Genomic DNA, 16,982 nt, shown 5'->3' with positions numbered 1-16,982 from the left:
GACGTCATCCTGCCCTCCGCGGGCTCCCGCCTCCCGAAACCCTAAGGGTGAGGCCTCCGGAACTTGCTCGCTATTGGCCGCTTAGAAAACGGGCTGCGGGGGTGGAGGGGTGGAGGGAGGTTTGTAAACTGAGGCCCCGCCCCCGGGCGAGTCGGAATCCTTTAAATGGTCCTGGGCGCCCGGGAGGGGAGGGAGGGCGGGGCCGACGTCTCCTAGCAACCGGCTGACGGCCCCGCCCGGCCAGCCAATCCCCGCCCAGCCGCGGGCAGGATTCCAACCAATCGAGGCTCGCGGCTCGCGGCGGGGCGGGGCTTGGGCGGGCTAGAGGCCAGACAGACGGAGAGGCCCCGAGAGGCGAGAGAGAGGAGAGAAGAGAGGAGAGAGGCCCCTTCTCCGGCCGAGCAGGGTGGCACAGCCAGCCCCACGGATGTTCCAGGAGCTGCCCCTTCCGAACCTGACAGCCAAGGTGAGGGCGCGCTAGGAGCTGCCCAGGTTGGGGTTCCTGCTGCGGGTTGAGGGCGCTGGAGGCGCGGCCTAGAAAGTTGCAGAGGCGGGGTCTGGAGCGGGGAGTGGAAAGGATCCAGATTCAGCGTGATGATAAGCTTGAATTTTTAGGGGTTCGAGGGGAATCTCGGGATCCCTGGATCCAGATCTCGAGCCCCTGGATCTCCAGCAAGGGCTGGGCCTGGATCTTCTTGGAGTGGAGAGAGTCTGAAACCAGGACTTGGGGCTGTCTGGAGAAGCGTGGGGAGATCTGGGAATCAGAAAACTTTGGGGGGGCCAGAGAATCTAGAGAGGAGAAGATAATTCAGGGCCCTAGTATTCGGGGTGGGGAACAATACTAAGCAGCGAGGGGCTGCGATTTGGAGCCTGAGCATTTTGGAGCAGGGTCAGAACTCGATGCAAAAAAATCTTTCTCGGTCTCCCAGGCCCTGGTGGCTGGAGCAGGAGTTTCTAAACGCTCGGGTCTTGGAGCTGTTAGGGGGACAAGTTTGGAGATGAAGTCGAGAGGCTCTTTTGGAGGGAGAGTTTGATGGTGGGGGGAAGGAAGAAAAGGTCTCAAAATCGCGATCGCGATTCTCCCGAAAGGAAAGCTATGTTCTAACCTTCGGGGGATACGTTAGGGACCTCCAAAAGCAATTTCGGGAAAGACTCCGGGTGCATTCGGACCCGGGGAAAGCTGCTTTTGGAGCTGGCATCTCGGTGGGGGGAGGGGTGCTCCGGGCGGGGAGCTGCGACCGGGCCGCCCTGGAGGCAGCCGAGGGCGGGGCCCGCTCGGCGAGCGCCGGGCAGCTGGACGTCCGGGTTCCCTGCCCCCACCTCCAGCAGCACCACCCCGGGCGCAGTGCGCATGCTCCAAAGGAAGGCGGGGCAGGCGGGCCCCTGCGGTTTTGCTAAGCCCTCTGGGGATTGTAGTGCGCGTGCGGCGGTCACCCCCGTGCCCGGAGGCTAGTTGGCCTCCATTTCCCAGAAGGCCTTGGACCACGGCGGGGCGTGTCCGCGTGCGTGCGGAAGAGAGCCTTGGAGGATGGGCGGGATCACGAGAGCAAGTGGCTACGTGATTGGAGGAGCCCCCAAAGGGGTGGGGTCACGAGAGCAGACGGCTACTTGATTGGAGGAGCCCGGAAGGGGGCGGATCTTGGCCAGAATCTAGTTCAAACTAGTTTTCCTGCGAGGTGCGTTTCAGGGAACATTGAAGGAAGCCGGCTCCTAGGGTGGCGTTGACTTGGGGGGACATTTCAGGCTTCAGGGTCGTTTTTATGGAGAGGGGATGGACGGCAGTATCCTCCCCCTGAGAGGAGAGATGCCCTGACAGGGTGCAAGGCGGTTCAAATAAAACAAAATCTTGGCAATAAATTAATGGGCAATTAGGTCCATTACCCATTAACATGTTTCCTTTGCGTTGACTTGTGGTGATAATGTGTACAATCCCCGTTTTACAGATGAGGAAACTGAGGCCCAGCGAGGTGATCTTAACAGCACTTTCCCAAGATCACACAGCTGAGCAGTGTGTCAGAGGCAGACATTCAAACCCAAGGATTCCCTCCTTCCACTCCACACCATTCTTGTCCTCCACACCTGTCTTGTGTTGTTAAAACACCCTTGAAGAAAGGAGTACTGTGGAGAGGACAGATTTTAGGATTCAGAAGGACTTGAGTTAGAATCCTCATCTGGGCAGATGAGCAAACTTGAGCCTCAAGGATGTAAAATTCACGGGTCAAGGCCACCTCTGGCAAGTAAGTGGGATTCAGCCCCAGCAACGGTTAAATCACCTTCTCATATGCAGAGTCATAATGAGACTTTTTTTTTCCTTTCCTTAGCCTCGTGAGATTTGCTCTATTTTCCTTTTTTTTTTTGCAGATGCGGAAACTGAGGTTGAGATGTGTTAAAAAATAATTGTTCCCCTACCCCCCCCCAAAAAAAAAAAAACCCAATGCAATTAGGAGCTATGGTATCCAAGCTGATTCTTCTGTGACTGACTTTAAGCCCCTTCTCTTTACAGGGCATCATGGTGGGGGGCTTGAAGCGGAAGCACTCCGATGTGGAGGAGGAAGAGGAGGATGAAAGATGGGACTGGAGTCCCGCAGGCCTTCGGAGCTACCAGCAAGCCCTGCTGCGGATCTCCCTCGACAAAGTTCAAAGCAGCCTGGGGCCCCGATCTCCCAGCCTGCGCCGCCATGTCCTGATCCACAACACGCTTCAGCAGCTGCAGGCGGCGTTGTGCCTAGCTCCCACCCCTGCCATACCCCCGGAGCCCCTTTTCTTGGGTGAAGAGGATTTCTCCCTGTCCTCCACCATCGGCTCTATTCTCAGGGAGCTGGACACCACGATGGAGGAGAGCGAGCCCCCCCAGAGCCCCATGATTCCTCCAGCACCCCAGAATGAAATGCCACATCAGCCCGATCCGGTCTTGGCACTAAGTTCCCGATACCTGGGGGACTCAGGGCTGGACGATTTCTTTTTGGACATTGACACATCCACGGTGGAGAAGGAGCCTGCCCTGGCCCCACCTGAGTCTCCCCACAATCTCTTCTGTGCCCCAGGCTCCTGGGAGTGGAACGAACTTGATCACATCATGGAAATCATTCTGGGGTCCTAAGATTCCCGATGCAGGGGGGTGTGGAGGGGTTCTTGGCTCATCTCAGGTGGGCTGGAGCCCAGGAGGCAACTCTTCAGGGAGCCCCAGAGCAGTGACTGAACTATGTGGCCTCCCCTCCTTCCCACTGCAGGGTTCCACAGACCATCTTGCATGTGTGTGTGTGTCTGGTTACCGCCGCCTTCTGTGAAGGTGGTTTTTTTTCTGAATTAATTTATCTCCTCCAAATGCCTTAAAAGAGACTTTGTTCTGGGAATCTTAACTTCCCACTTCACAGTTCTTCTGCCTTGTCCTCTGGTTCTCTCTCCCCTGGTGACCACTGGGCTCCTCAGGGAAGATACAGCTGGGCCTGTCAAGGATGCCCAGCAGTGACTGCCTGTTGTTACGGAAACCAGGTCCTGTCTCTCCACCTCCCCGAAAGTGGGCTGGGCGGGGCTGGCATCCTCCCCCCTCCCTGGGCTGAACCCCCCACCTCCTTGGCAGCGCCCCAGTCGCAGCAGCCTCCTGATTCATGACCAGGCCGGACCACGTGCAATAGGATGGAAACCAAACTGCTCCATGCCGCACTATTTAAAAGAAAGGCGGGTTTTGTGGTGGCTTTTTTTTTTTTCTCTCTTGTTTGTATTTTATTTTTTAATAAAAGTATTTTGGAAGGGATGGTGTGGTCTCAAGTTTCTCGACTTCACTGGGTCAAGGGGGGTGGAATTGGGTAATGCACTCAACTTCACTCCGTGTATCCTGTCAAAATTAGGGTATGTCAAGAAATAATATTTAGTAGGTGCTTAAGAGCACTGTTCTACCTAATGGCTTTGGATTCGGTCATTTAATTTCTCAGGAGATATGATGCCCACATTTTACCTGGAAGGTAGCTGGGGTTCAGAGCAAGTAAGTGATGATGGGGGGCACAGGAGGAAACAGGACTATGAGGCTAAGTAGGACACTCTACCTCCAGACCCTGTTCTTTGCTGCTGTTTGTGCTTACTCGCTAGAGTAATGGGACCAAGGTACTGAAGTAGGTGGATTACCTGTCAAATAAAAGCTTGAGACTCAAAGTCTCATTGAGGCTGGGGAGAGTAGAGGACTGAAATCAATGAGCCAGTAGTGAGTCCTGAGTACCACTGGATGTACAACATATAAAAGCCATTATTGATATATTGATAAAGGACTGGCATGCACACTTTGTATGTTTAGCCCTGGGTTCAGTCCCTGTTAGGATCCTCCAACTGTGCTTAATGTGTCCAAAATTCCCCAAACAGTTAATTCTATAAATATGAGGTCCAGAAGATGAAAATGAACCCCTTTCCCAAAGGTCCCCTGATGGACACAGGTTCATTCACCCAGGTGCATTTTGCCCTGAAGGACACACACACCCACACACACTATTGTTTTGTAGCCACACCCTGTGGTACTCAGTTTACTCCTAGTTCAATCCCCACATTCCATATGGTCCCCTGTGCCTGCCAGGAGCAATTTCTTTTTCTTTTCTTTTTTTTTTTTTTTTTTTTTTTGTGACCTCCTGCATGAAGGGCAAACACCTTACCTCCATGCTATCTCTCCGGGCCCCAGGAGCAATTTCTGAGAGTAGAGCCAGGGGTAATCCCTGAGTGCCACCGGGTGTGGCCCAAAACTCAAAATAAGGGTGTTCAGGGCTTATTTGGAGAATTCAATTAAAGGGAGATGGGGAAGAGAAGGGGGTTAAGGAAGATGCAGTGTTTGCATTAGGGACTTTCTGAAAGGATTGCAATGAGGAAACAAAATCTGGGTCTAATCCTTATACTGGGAAAATGGGGGACTTTTGTAGGTGCTTTCTGACTCAAAGCCAGAATTGCATGCTAACAGGAACGTAGCATGGAATACCTTTAGCAGGTGATGCTAGTGAGGAGGTAGTCTAATCTCCATAAGACCACGAGGACCGCATTTCTACACTGCCCCCAATAAAAAATGTTAATTTTACACTTAAAATTATAAAAGCCCAACTTTAGGAGCCAGAGACAGTATGACAGTATAGGGTGCTTAACATGCCTACAAGTAAGTACTTCCTTAGTTCTCTCCCTAGTACTACATATGCAAACACCCCTCCCCATCCTCACCAAGGTCCTGAACTTCTGACAGTGTTGCCCTTGAATTCTCCTTCCTTCTCAACTCCAGCCACTCTGGTCTCTGGAACCCAAGTGCACTCCCACCCCAGGGCTTTTGCATTTTGCCCTTAAGGACATTTTTGTCACATACACACACTTTGTTGTTGTTTTAGATCCACACCCTTCGGTGCTCAGAGTTTACTCCTGGTTTTGCATTATGGGGTCGCTCATGGCAGATTCAGGGGATTATATGAGACGCCAGGGATAGAATCAAGGAATGCCAAAAGCAAGGCAAACTCCTTCCCTATTATGCAGTAATACTGCTCTGGCCCTGAAAACCATGAACTCTGGACCAACCTCTTTCCCTACCCCCCCCCCTTGCCTATGCTACACGCACACTATAACACGGCTGTTATGCAAACATGCCAGCAAGTCTCAACCTCCAGAACTGAGGAATTCCTGCCTCGCTGAGCCATCTTGCTAAACGTGTGGCAGCAGCGAAGGACTGGCTGCACACCAAGGCCCCAATTATCGCTGCAGTTTATAGAGTGGCCTGCGGTAGGCTGGACCCTCTCTCCGGCACACGCACAGCAATCCCTGACAGCAATCCCTGCTGTCAGGATGAAGCCGAGGCCAGCAAGGCTGATCTTACAGATAAGGAAAAGACACTAAAAGATCTTCAGCTGGGTGATCAACTGCTGCAGAAAATGAGAGAGAAGGGTCCCTGTTAGTGAGCAAAAAAGGGAACTAGGAGAAAGTGTTTGGAGGGTGAGGAGAAAGCTGCAAACCAGCTGGGATTTGGTGGGAGGATCTGAGCTTTGCCCTGGGTGAAATAGAAACCTCAGAATGGTGTTAAACGGAGGCAAGATGGGAAACACCTTTCAATGGCTCTTGGCCTGCTTAGGAAAAACAGTGCAGAGGGCCCCTAAGGCTGGCTCCTTTTACTGCAGAGAAACCTGCAGAAAGAGCCCCAGAGCTGAGGCTCAGAGAGAACCTGATCTTAGCTGGTTAGAGCTGTGGCAAGAAAGGGAGAAGCAGGGGCTGGAGTGATAGAATGGAGGTAGAGCGTTAGCCTTGCATGCAGAAGGTCTGTGGTTCGAATCCCGGCATCCCATATGGTCCCCTGAGCTTGCCAGGAGCGATTTCTGAGCACAGCCAGGAGTAACCCCTGAGCGCTGCCGGGTGTGACCCAAAAACTAAAAAAAAAAAGTAAAAAGGAAGGAAGGAAGGAAGGAAGGAAGGAAGGAAGGAAGGAAGGAAGGAAGGAAGGAAGGAAGGAAAGAAGGAAGGAAGGAAGGAAGGAAGAAGCAGAAGCAGGCCTTGCAGAGAGAACCTGGCCCCAGGGCAGAGTCCACTTTTTTGCCCCAAGCTCCCGCTCTGGGGGAGGAGCCATGCCAGGTGTGGGCGTGGTTAGTTTTAGCCCCGCCTATGGGCCGTGGCCTGGGCGGGGCCCACTTACCTGCCCACCTTTCTCCAGGCTCTGGTCCGCAGACCCGGTGCCCGGCCATCAGGCGTGGCCAGGAGCCCAGCCGGCGCCTCTTCTCTCCCCTGAGGCCGGGCGGGGTGGCCAGGGCGGGGCTCCCCCCGCTCACCCCCCTTATTCAAGGAGGCTCTTCCTTAGGGCTAGCTTGGCCCGGTGGCTTTGCTTCTGGTTTCATTTCCCCTGGCCTGGTCGCTCCTCTCCCTCCGCCCCCCAACCCCAGCACATTTCTGACTGCTTCTTAATTTTGTTATCAGTTCCCCAGCCACCTCCTCATGGAGTCATTCCCGGTTACTCAGCTGCAGACGTCTCTTCGGAGTCTCTGTATTTTTATTATCCATCCCCAGCCCATTTCCCGAATGTCCAATCACCTTACCAAATACAGGAGTTATCTTCATTCCTTCACTTTTGAGGGCTGGAGAGAGAATTCAGTGCGTGTAAGAGCTGAACCTAGATTCAATTCTTGCACCCAGATGTGTTAAGAGTAAGCCCTATAGATGCCAGGTGTAGCTCCAAAACAAGTTTCATCTAGTGCATTAAAGGGCCCCTCAAAAAATAAAAATAAGTAAATGAAGGGCCCAAAATTTTTGTTTTAGTTTTGTTTGGGGAGGCCACACCCAGTAGTGCTCAGGGGTTATTCCTGGCTCTGTGCTCAGAAATCATTCCTGATGGACTCGGGGGACCATATGAAATGTTAAGGTCATCTAGACAGGGAGTAGCAGAACCCTATTCAGACAGGGAGGAGGTCAGGGAATTTTCAGGAGGCCAGAGCAATAGTAGAGCGGATATGGCACTTACTTTGTATGGGGTAAACCCAAGTTTGAACCCCAGTATTCCATATGGTCCCCAAACCCCAACAGGAGTAATTCCTGAGTTCAGAGCCAAGAGTAAGTCCTGAGATCCACTGGGTGAGGTCGCAATAAAAATAAATTAACTAGCATGGTAAGTGCTCAATAAACACCGTTCACCAAATAATTCCTATGTTTCCCCCCATTCACAGAAAAGCCCCTTTGACATTCTGAACTCCTTTAAAGAAAGTTTGAGGAGGGGATGATGTAAACTGGAGGGCATCAACCAAGCGGTAAAAGGTTCCCAAACCCCTTTCTTTTCTCTTGGAAGTTTGGCCTGGTTTATTTCCCCTGGTTACCCTGTTCCAGACCCATTAATTCAAGATTGGATTACAGCCTGTGGAACCCCATAGGCCTTGGTTCTAGTTAGCATTTTACTCTCCTTTTTTTTTTTTTGAGGGATGGTGGTTGTGTCTGGACTATTCCCAGCAGTGCTCAGGGCTTACTCCTGCTTTGCATTCAGTAAACAATCCTGGCAGGGCTCGAGGGGTACTAATGAGATGCCAGGGATCAAACCCGAGTTGGCCACATGCAAAGCCAGTGCCTTGCCTGCTGACCTGATTTTATTCCCACTTTATTATAAAATTCTTTTTTCTTTTTGGTTTTGGGTCACACCCAGTGGTGCTCAGGGACTGCTCCTGGCTCTGTGCTCAGAAATCATTCCTGGTCTGCTCGGGTGATCTTAGGGGCTGCCAGGAATCAAACCTGGTCAGCAGCATGCAAGGCAAATGCCCTACCTGCTGTACTATCATTCCAGTCTCAATATTATAAAAAAAAAAATTGGGGGGCTGGAAAGATAGCATGGAGGTAAGGCGTTTGCCTTTCATGCAGTAGGTCATTGGTTCGAATCTCGGCATCCCATATGGTCCCCTGAGCCTGCCAAGAGTGATTTCTGAGCGTGGAGCCAGGAGTAACCCCTGAGCGCTGCTGGGTGTAACCCAAAAACCAAAAAAAAAAAAAAAATCTTTTTAAACACATATAAAAGACATGTGTAGGGGCTGGAACAATAGCATAGTGGGTAAGATGTTTGCCTTGCACATGGTTATCCCAGGTTTGATCCTTGGCATCTCATAAAGTTCCCAAGTCTGCCAGAAGTAATTTCTGAGCTCAGAGTAATCCTTGAGTGCTGCCGGGTGTGCCCCCACAAAAAAGAAAAGTATGTATTCAGAGCATTAAAATATCCTCACCTTGGGGCCGGGCGGTGGCACAAGAGGTAAGGTGCCTGCCTTGCCTGCGCTAGCCTTGGACGGACGGCGGTTCGATCCCCCGGCATCCCATATGGTCCCCCAAGCCAGGAGCAACTTCTGAGCTCATAGCCAGGAGTAACCCCTGAGCGTTACCGGGTGTGGCCCAAAAACCAAAAAAAAAAAAAAAATATCCTCACCTTACTGACTTGTTAAAGATATATAATATTACATATTTTTTCATTACTACCAGTTTTGTGTTTGGCATGTAAAACTTAACAAGAATGTCTTCTCCCCTTTTTTTGAGAGGGGGGGGTTTAGGTCACACTCAGTAACACTCATTAGCTACTCTTGGTTCTGTGCCCATGGCAGTGCTTGGAGTACTATATAAAGTTCTGGGGACACTCCAACCTCAGTAGGGGTCTCTTACAATCAAAGACACACATCTACAGCTTATATTTCATACCTAAAATAAGAATTCCACCGGAGAAATAGCACAGCGGCATTTGCCTTGCAAGCAGCCAATCCAGGACCAAAAGTGGTTGGTTCGAATCCCGGTGTCCCATATGGTCCCCCGTGCCTGCCAGGAGCTATTCCATCGTATTATCTAATATTCATTCCATATTAAAATTTCCACAAGGATCATATTCCCCTCACCTTCACACTCTCTACCCCTATCCAGCAGGATCCATTGCTTTTTCTTTCTTTAATGATAGAGTCATATACCTTTTATTCTTCAAAGTCCACTAAACCCTTTTTTAAATTTTATTTTGGTTTTGGGGCCACACTCAGTAATGCTCAAGGGTTTGTCCTGGCTCTGCGCTCAGGAATCACTCCTGAAGGTGCTCAGGAGATATATAAGATGGATGCCAGGGATAAGATCCAGGCGGGTGGCATGCAAGGCAAACTCCCTTGCCACTGTACTATCGATCTGGCCCCCTACCAAGTCATTTTCATGTGTTTTGAAATTAAACTTTTGTTTCAATAGCTTAGTTGTAATATAGATGTGTATAGGTGTGCCACATTTCATATAAATGTTCCACATTGCCGGGTATACATATCTAATAGTGCTCAGGGCTTCTCATTCCAGGCTTTCTGTTCAGGGCTTTCTGCTCATTCCTGGCTAGTGCCTTAATACCCGTAGAACCTCTCTGGCATCTAACTAGAAGCTTTATTCACAACAAATAGTTCCTTTCAAGAAAATTAGCATATGAGCTACTTGTAAATCCCGACATCAGTTTCTCAGACAAGAGTTAAACTCCTGGGGCTGGAGAGATAACATGGAGGTAAGGTGTTTGTCTTGTATGCAGTAGGTCGGTGGTTCGAATCCCGACATCCCATATGGTCCCCCGAGGCTGCCAGTAGTGATTTCTGAGTATAAAGCCAGAAGTAACCCCTGAGCGCTGCTGGGTGTCATCCAAAAACCAAAAACCAAAAGTACCGCAGGTAGGGCCTTTGCCTTGAGCTCCACTAACCTGATTTTCACCTCCTGCATCCTAGATGATTCCTGAGAGTAGACATTGTTGCAGACCATAAAGAAAATTGCAAGAAACTTTCCACTTAGTCCTTCCAACAATCCGATGAGCCACACTCGACTTTTCTTCATTATTATTATTATTATTGATTTGGTTTTGGGACCACACCCAGCGGCGTTCAAGGGTTACTCCTGGCTCTGTGCTCAGAAATCGCTCCTGGCAAGCTCGGGGACCAAACAGTATGCTGGGAATCGAACCTGGGTCCATCCTGGATTAGCAGCATCCAAGGCCCTACTGCTATGCTATACTGCTATCTCTCCAGCCCCTGACTTTTTTCTATTTATTATTTTTATTTTTTTTAGTATCTTTATTTAAAAGCCTTTTCTTTTTTAAAGATGAGGAAATGAGGATTAGACTTATAGTACAGCGAGGAGGATGCTTGTTTTGCAAACGGACAACCCAGTTCACCCCCTACCCCCTCATCCGCTATGTCCCCCAGAACCAGCCAAGAGTGATCCTGAGTGCAGAGCCAGGAGTAATCCCTAAATGTCGGCTGGTGTGACCAAAACTAACAAACAAGAGTTGAACTTCTCTGCCAATACTCCCTATTCCTATCTTGATCCTAGTACCTAAGCAACAGCTTTTCCCACACAGCCATTACTATTTGCTACTAACAAGACACTGTTGCAGACCATAGAGAAAGTTGCAAATATTTTTCCACTGAGTCCTCTGAAAAATCCTTTGAGCTGCACTCAACTTTCCTTCTTTAAAGATAAGGAAATGGGGCCCCGAGGGACAGTACAGGTAAGGTACTTGTCTCACAAGAGGCAGACCTCAGTTTGACCCCCTCGCCAACAATCTATATGGGCCCCTGAACCAGCCAGTAGTGATTCCTGAGTACTGCCAGTTGTGGCTCCAAATCCAAAATAAATAAACAAATAAATAAACAAATATAAATGGGGTCGGAGTTTGCCTTGCACATGGACAACCAGGATTTGATCTCTGGCATCCCTGGGGATGGTTTCCCCGGGTAACCATCAGGAGTGACTCCTGAACACAGAGCCAAGAATAGACCCTGAGCTTTACTAGGCATAGCCCAAAAAGAAAACAAAAAAATGAGAAAATTAGTTTTAAGACCTTGTCAAGGTTACACAGCAATTTAAGGAATGGAGTCCAGGTTGTGAAGTCAGTGGCATCCTCAAGGATCCCCATTCCCCCAAATTTCTTTTGCTTTTTTTTTTTTTTTTTTTTTTTTTTGCTTGTTTGTTTGTTTTGGTCCACACCCTTTTGATGGTCGGGGGTTACTCCTGGCTATGCGCTCAGAAATCGCCCCTGGCTTGGGGGACCATATGGGACACAGGGGGATCGAACCGCGGCCCTTCCTTAGCGAGTGCTTGCAAAGCAGACACCTGACCTGGGTCAACCAGGTGCAAGGCAAATGCTCTATCCGATGTGCTATCACTTTGGCCCCTCCCAGGAGGTAGGCAAGACTATCCCCCCCCCCCAACACATTTTATTGGCAGAAAAGTCAGCCAACCCTTTTTATTTTTCCCAAGGTCACACAGAACATTAAGGGTTAGAATTTGAACCCAGATCTAATCTGGCCTCAAGCTGCCTCTCCAGGTGTGAGCCCCTCCTGCCGATTTGCACCTGGAGAGGCAGCTTGAGGCCAAACATTTCTGCACCTGGGGGGCAAAGCAGGGGCCTAACTTTTCTTTTTGTTTTTGTCTGTTTGTTTTTTGGGGGTCAGACCCGACTGCGCTTTGGCTCTGTGTTCAGAAATCTCCCCTGGCAGGGTACCGGGATTCGAACCATCGTTGGTCCCGGTTTGCCTCCGTGCGTGCTATCTCTCCGGCCTCCATCGGACCTAACTTTTCTCCCCTCCGGACAGGAAACCTCCCGGGCATGCGCCTTGAAGCGAACCTTTGCCTACCTTTAAACCTGCCCCCTCAACGGACCCCGCCCTTCCCCGCTCGCAGCCAATCACCGTCCGGGGCGGGGCCTTCGCGGAGTGGGCGGTACCCAAGGCGAGTCAAGCGCCGGGGAGTCGCGCGCTGGAGTCAGAACGGCGTCTCGCGACTCCGGCGCCGGCTGCGGAACTTTGTGGAGTGTGAAATGAGCGATGCTGCCGCCGGCGCTCTCTGATTGGCTGCGCCGGGCCCTCTCTTCGTTCTGATTGGCCGGCTGCGAACGGGTATGTAAATGAAGGGAAGGGGCCGCTGGGGCTTAGTAGGGGCACCGGGCGGCGGGGTCCGATGGTCGTAGGTTCGATCCCCGGCTCCGGCAGGTGCGGGTTGTGCTGGTGCTGCTACGGACCGGCACGATCGGGCCTTGCTTTCCGTGCCGAGCGCCCCAGCCCCGGCCGGGTGAATCACGCCGCAGCCTGGGAAGGGAAGGGGGGCGGAGGCGCCGGCTCCCTGGCTCCGGCTGCGTGACTCACCCGCCTCCGCCGCCGCCGCTTCGGGAGGAGCCGCCTCCGCTGCCTTCCGGAAGCCAGAGAAGGCCGAGAGGGCACGGCAGCCCCCCGGGGTCCCCCCCAGGCGCCTGGCAATAGGCGGGGGTGGCAGCCTTGGCTTGCGGGGCACACTGCGGGGTTGCAAAGGTCCCGGGGTCTTTGGGGTCTCAGGCCTAGAGGGAGAAGTCACTAGGGGGCGCCGGCCCAGGCCCGGGGAGAAGTCGGGGTGCAGGCTGAATTCCTGCGGTTCGCTGCTCCCCAGCTAAAGCTGGACCCAGAGAGGCCAAGACCTACTTTGGGGTCCCCTGGGTGACCCCCTGGGAAAGTGCCCCCAGGCCCCGGTGCAAACAAGTTTGAGTCAAGGGTCCTTAACTCCAGGGGTGCACCCCCAATCTGGGGCTTTAAAAAAAAGTGCCCATAGGCATTTCCCCTGCAGTTTCACTCCAGCTCTCCAAATACTCTCCCAAATTCTCTTCCAAATACTCAAATCCCCGACTCGATTCACTTCTTTCTGTCTCCACCAACGAAGAACCAACCACCATGTCCTCTCCAAGTCAGCAGCAACATTGCCCAGCTGGGCCCGAGTAGCCTCCAAATGGGATTTATTTATTTATTTATTTATTTATTTTTGGTTTTTGGGCCACACCCGGCGGTGCTCAGGGGTTACTCCTGGCTGTCTGCTCAGAAATAGCTCCTGGCAGGCACGGGGACCATATGGGACACCGGGATTTGAACCAACCACCTTTGGTCCTGGATCGGCTGCTTGCAAGGCAAATGCTGCTGTGCTATCTCTCCGGGCCCCCAAATGGGATTTAGAATCGCACTCCAGGGGGGCCCCAAGTGATGATAGTACAGCTTTGCACAGGACCTACTCGGGTGAACCCCGGCTTTCTACATGATCTCTCTCTTCCCCCACACACACACACTCTCAAACCCCCAGGAGTGATTCCTGCGCGCAAAGCCTGGAGTGAGTAAGCCCTGAGCAAACCAACTAACAAAAAGAACCCCACTTCAGCATCACGCTTATCCCTGCCTGCGACCCCCCGCAGCATTTGGGGATCTGGAAATCTAATCAACCCCCGCAGCTTCACCTCCTCCCGTGACACACACACACACACACACACACAACTCACACAAGTCCCATCTTCGTGTGCTTTAGCTGACTCTCCAACATCCACCCACACCCACTCAATATTCTCTCTTTGTGCCACTACTACACTGGGCATTTTTCTGCCCAAACCATGACAACTTTAGAATCTTTTTTATTTTTTTGCTTTTTGTTGGTTTCTGCAGGGGGAATACATTCCATCTGTAACTGACTTTATGCTCAGGGCTCAGATGTCACCCCTAAGTGGCATGCATGTTAATTAAGTCTCCTTAGAACCTCTCAGCAGCCACCCAACTCTCTCGCTTTATTATTTCTGTGTCTGCTTGTTCCCGTAATGTCAGATGCATGCTATAGACATTTAGCTCGTTGAGATTATGCTATGAGAAACAACTGCTTTGGGAGGTTAAATATTTTAGGGGCCAGAGAGATAATAAGATATTGGCCATACATACAGCTGATCCCAATTCATTCACTAGCACCTCAGATGGTCCCCCAAGCACAGCCAGGCTGTGCTTGATCTCTGAGCAAGAGCTGGGAGTAAGCCCCAAGCATTGCCAGGTGTGACCCCAAAATAAACAACAAAAAAGGTTGACGATTGGACATTTTATATGGTCATTGAAGATAAATACTAATAATTATTATTCAAGGAATTTTTTTTTTTTTTTTTTGGTTTTTGGGCCACACCCGTTTGACGCTCAGGGGTTGCTCCTGGCTATGTGCTCAGAAATCGCCCCTGGCTTGGGGGGACCATATGGGACGCTGGGGGATCGAACCGCGGTCCTTCCTTGGCTAGCACTTGCAAGGCAGACACCTTACCTCCAGCGCCACCTACCCGGCCCCTATTCAAGGAATTCTTATGAAGTGAGATTGTATCTTGGACCCAGTTGCTTTTCAGATATTGCCTCATTCATATCCCAAAACTACTCTGGTATGATTAGAAAAGATTACCATTCATGGGGCTGGAGTGATAGGACAGTAGTTAGGGTACTTGCTTTACATATGGCTGTCCTGGGTTCTATCCCCAGCATCCTGTATGATCCCCCAAGTCACCCAGAAATGATTTCTTTTTTGGGGGGGCCCACACCCAGTGACACTCAGGGGTTACTCCTGGCTATGCGCTCAGAAATCACTCCTGGCTTGGTGGACCATATGAGACACCAGGGATCGAACCCAGGCCCATCCTTGGTCAGCCACGTGCAAGGATTAGGAGTGATTTCTGAGCACAGAGCCAAGACTAAGCCCTAAGCGCTAAGCCCAGAAACCAAAATATATATATATATAAAATTTATTTTTTGTTTCTGTTTTGGGGCTACACTCAATGGTGCTCAGGGATTACTTCCAGAAGTGCTGGGGGACAATCTGGATGCTTGGGATTCCCAAGTCATCTGTATGCAAGGCAAGCGCCTTACCCACTGTCCTACCACTCCAGCCCTATTATTCATGTCTTAAAGGTTCTTTAACAAAGACAAGGCTTGGGTGGAGGTTCTGTGATTTTTCAGAAATCCACAGACTATAGTGGTGAGATCCAGATTCTGAACTTACTTTGGCTCTGACCTTCTGACAATTCTCTCTCTGCAGATGATGCTGAGCAAAAGCCTGAAACGCAAGCGGGAGGAGGAGGAGGAGGAGAGGAAGGAAGACACCTGGTGGCTGGATCCTGGACACCCCGCAACCACACAGGCCCCCCAAGCTGTGGCCTCTAGCTCCCTCTTTGACCTCTCCGTGCTCAAACTTCACCACAGCCTGCGGCAGAGTGAACCCAACCTGAGGCATCTGGTGTTGGTCGTGAACACGCTTCGTCGAATCCAGGCATCCATGGCCCCGGCGGCCACCCTGCCTCTCGTGCCCAGCACGCCCATCGTCGCGCCCAACGTGGTGGACAATATGCTGGCCAGCTCAGATGCCAGCCTCTCGGCCTCCATGGCCAGCCTCCTGGAGGACCTCAGCCAGATCGAGGGCTTGAGTCAGGCTCCACAACCCCTGGCGGATGAGGGGCCGCCTGGCCGCCTCCCTGGGGCAGCATCCCCTGGCCTAGATGACTTGGACTTAGTGGACCCCGCCACTGGCTGCCTACTGGACAATGGGCTGGAGTGTCTGTTTGAAGATATCGACACATCCATGTATGACAGCGAACTGTGGGCACCCGCCTCTGAGGACCTCAAACCTGGCCCTGCCGAGGGGCCCAGCAAGGAGGAAACTTCGGATCTGGATGAGCTGGACTACCTCATGGACATGCTAGTCAGCACCCAGGAACTGGAACGGTTGCCAGGGCCAGGCTGCTGACCTCCTCCAGGACTGGATGGTTTGTCTGGTGGCCAAGCTGAGCCCTGCCACCCTCTGAAGGGACCTTCCAGTTCAGAGAGGGGAGGCTTCCGACAGACGCAGCCTGGGCACCCCCAGATGCACAGCCTGGGAACTTGCACCCCCCAGACATGGCCCGGGAACCTGCACCCCCAGAGCCTCGCATCCCAGGCTGAGGAGGCCACGCAGGGCTGGCCCTTGGTGTGGATGACAGCGCCGGGAACTGGAATGTGATATGACCAGACCCTGGACCGGACTGAACCCGCTGTGGTCAGAGTCGGGGACTATTCTTTCCCTGATGGGCGAGGAGACCCCCAAACAGTGTTTTGAAATTAAAATAAGTTCTGGGAAATCTCCAAGAAAAAAAAAACAAAAAAAAAACCTGTGTCCTTTTTCTGTGGAATGTGTCCCCAGTTCAGTCTTCCTTCAGCACTGGGTATGTGTTAAGTGGTTAAATCTTTCTAAGGAATCACAGAATGGAGGGAGGGGGGTTCCCAATTTACAAGAGAGGAACTAAGGCTTGTTTCGCCCAGAACTTCCATCTGGTCACTGGCTCTGAGACTGGGGAACCTACTGTCACACCCCACATTGGCCTTTCTGGTAGAACTGGAGAGAGAATGGAACTTTATTTCCTTTCTCTTTCTTTAAAGAAAAGCCATTTTAAGTTTTCAATTTTATTTATTTTGGGAGGGAGGGGGCACCGCCCACGATGCTCAGGGGTAAACAATCTATCAATCCTGGCTGGGCTTAGGGGGAATACTATGGGAGGGAGGCTGGGAATGGAACCCAAGGTGGCTAGTGAAAAAGTAAGGGCCTTCACTATAACGAGAAATGGGGCCAGACATTTTAAAAAAACTTAAATCTGAAAAAACAACAACAACAAAAAAAAACACATTTAAATCTGGTCTTAGGTGTCTTAGGGGACTGGGACTGAAGGGTGAAAAGGTAAATTCCCT

General features: G+C 51.3%; 2 protein-coding genes across 3 annotated transcripts; both read left to right on the top strand.

The window, feature by feature from the left end:
- The first annotated feature begins 376 nt into the window (after window positions 1–376).
- On the top strand, window positions 377–3,156 carry SERTAD3 (SERTA domain containing 3). Of its 2 annotated transcripts, XM_049787211.1 has the most exons (3): window positions 377–466; window positions 1,944–2,237; window positions 2,504–3,156. In XM_049787211.1, the coding sequence occupies exon 3, from the start codon at window positions 2,510–2,512 to the stop codon at window positions 3,098–3,100; it is 591 nt and encodes a 196-aa protein (XP_049643168.1). In that variant the 5' UTR covers window positions 377–466; window positions 1,944–2,237; window positions 2,504–2,509; the 3' UTR covers window positions 3,101–3,156. The 2 variants fall into 2 exon arrangements, with proteins under 2 accessions (XP_049643168.1, XP_049643167.1); XM_049787210.1 differs by lacking the exon at window positions 1,944–2,237 and having other exon boundaries at window positions 393–466.
- Window positions 3,157–12,236: 9,080 nt separating this feature from the next.
- On the top strand, window positions 12,237–16,370 carry SERTAD1 (SERTA domain containing 1). The gene is made up of 2 exons (XM_049787207.1): window positions 12,237–12,356; window positions 15,304–16,370. The coding sequence occupies exon 2, from the start codon at window positions 15,304–15,306 to the stop codon at window positions 16,006–16,008; it is 705 nt and encodes a 234-aa protein (XP_049643164.1). The 5' UTR covers window positions 12,237–12,356; the 3' UTR covers window positions 16,009–16,370.
- Window positions 16,371–16,982: the final 612 nt, after the last annotated feature.

Source organism: Suncus etruscus, chromosome 14 (genome assembly GCF_024139225.1).
Source record: "Suncus etruscus isolate mSunEtr1 chromosome 14, mSunEtr1.pri.cur, whole genome shotgun sequence".
In the NCBI taxonomy this organism is placed as follows: Eukaryota; Metazoa; Chordata; class Mammalia; order Eulipotyphla; family Soricidae; genus Suncus; species Suncus etruscus.
Note: the sequence above shows the minus strand (reverse complement) of the source record. Positions and strands in the feature narration are given on the sequence as shown.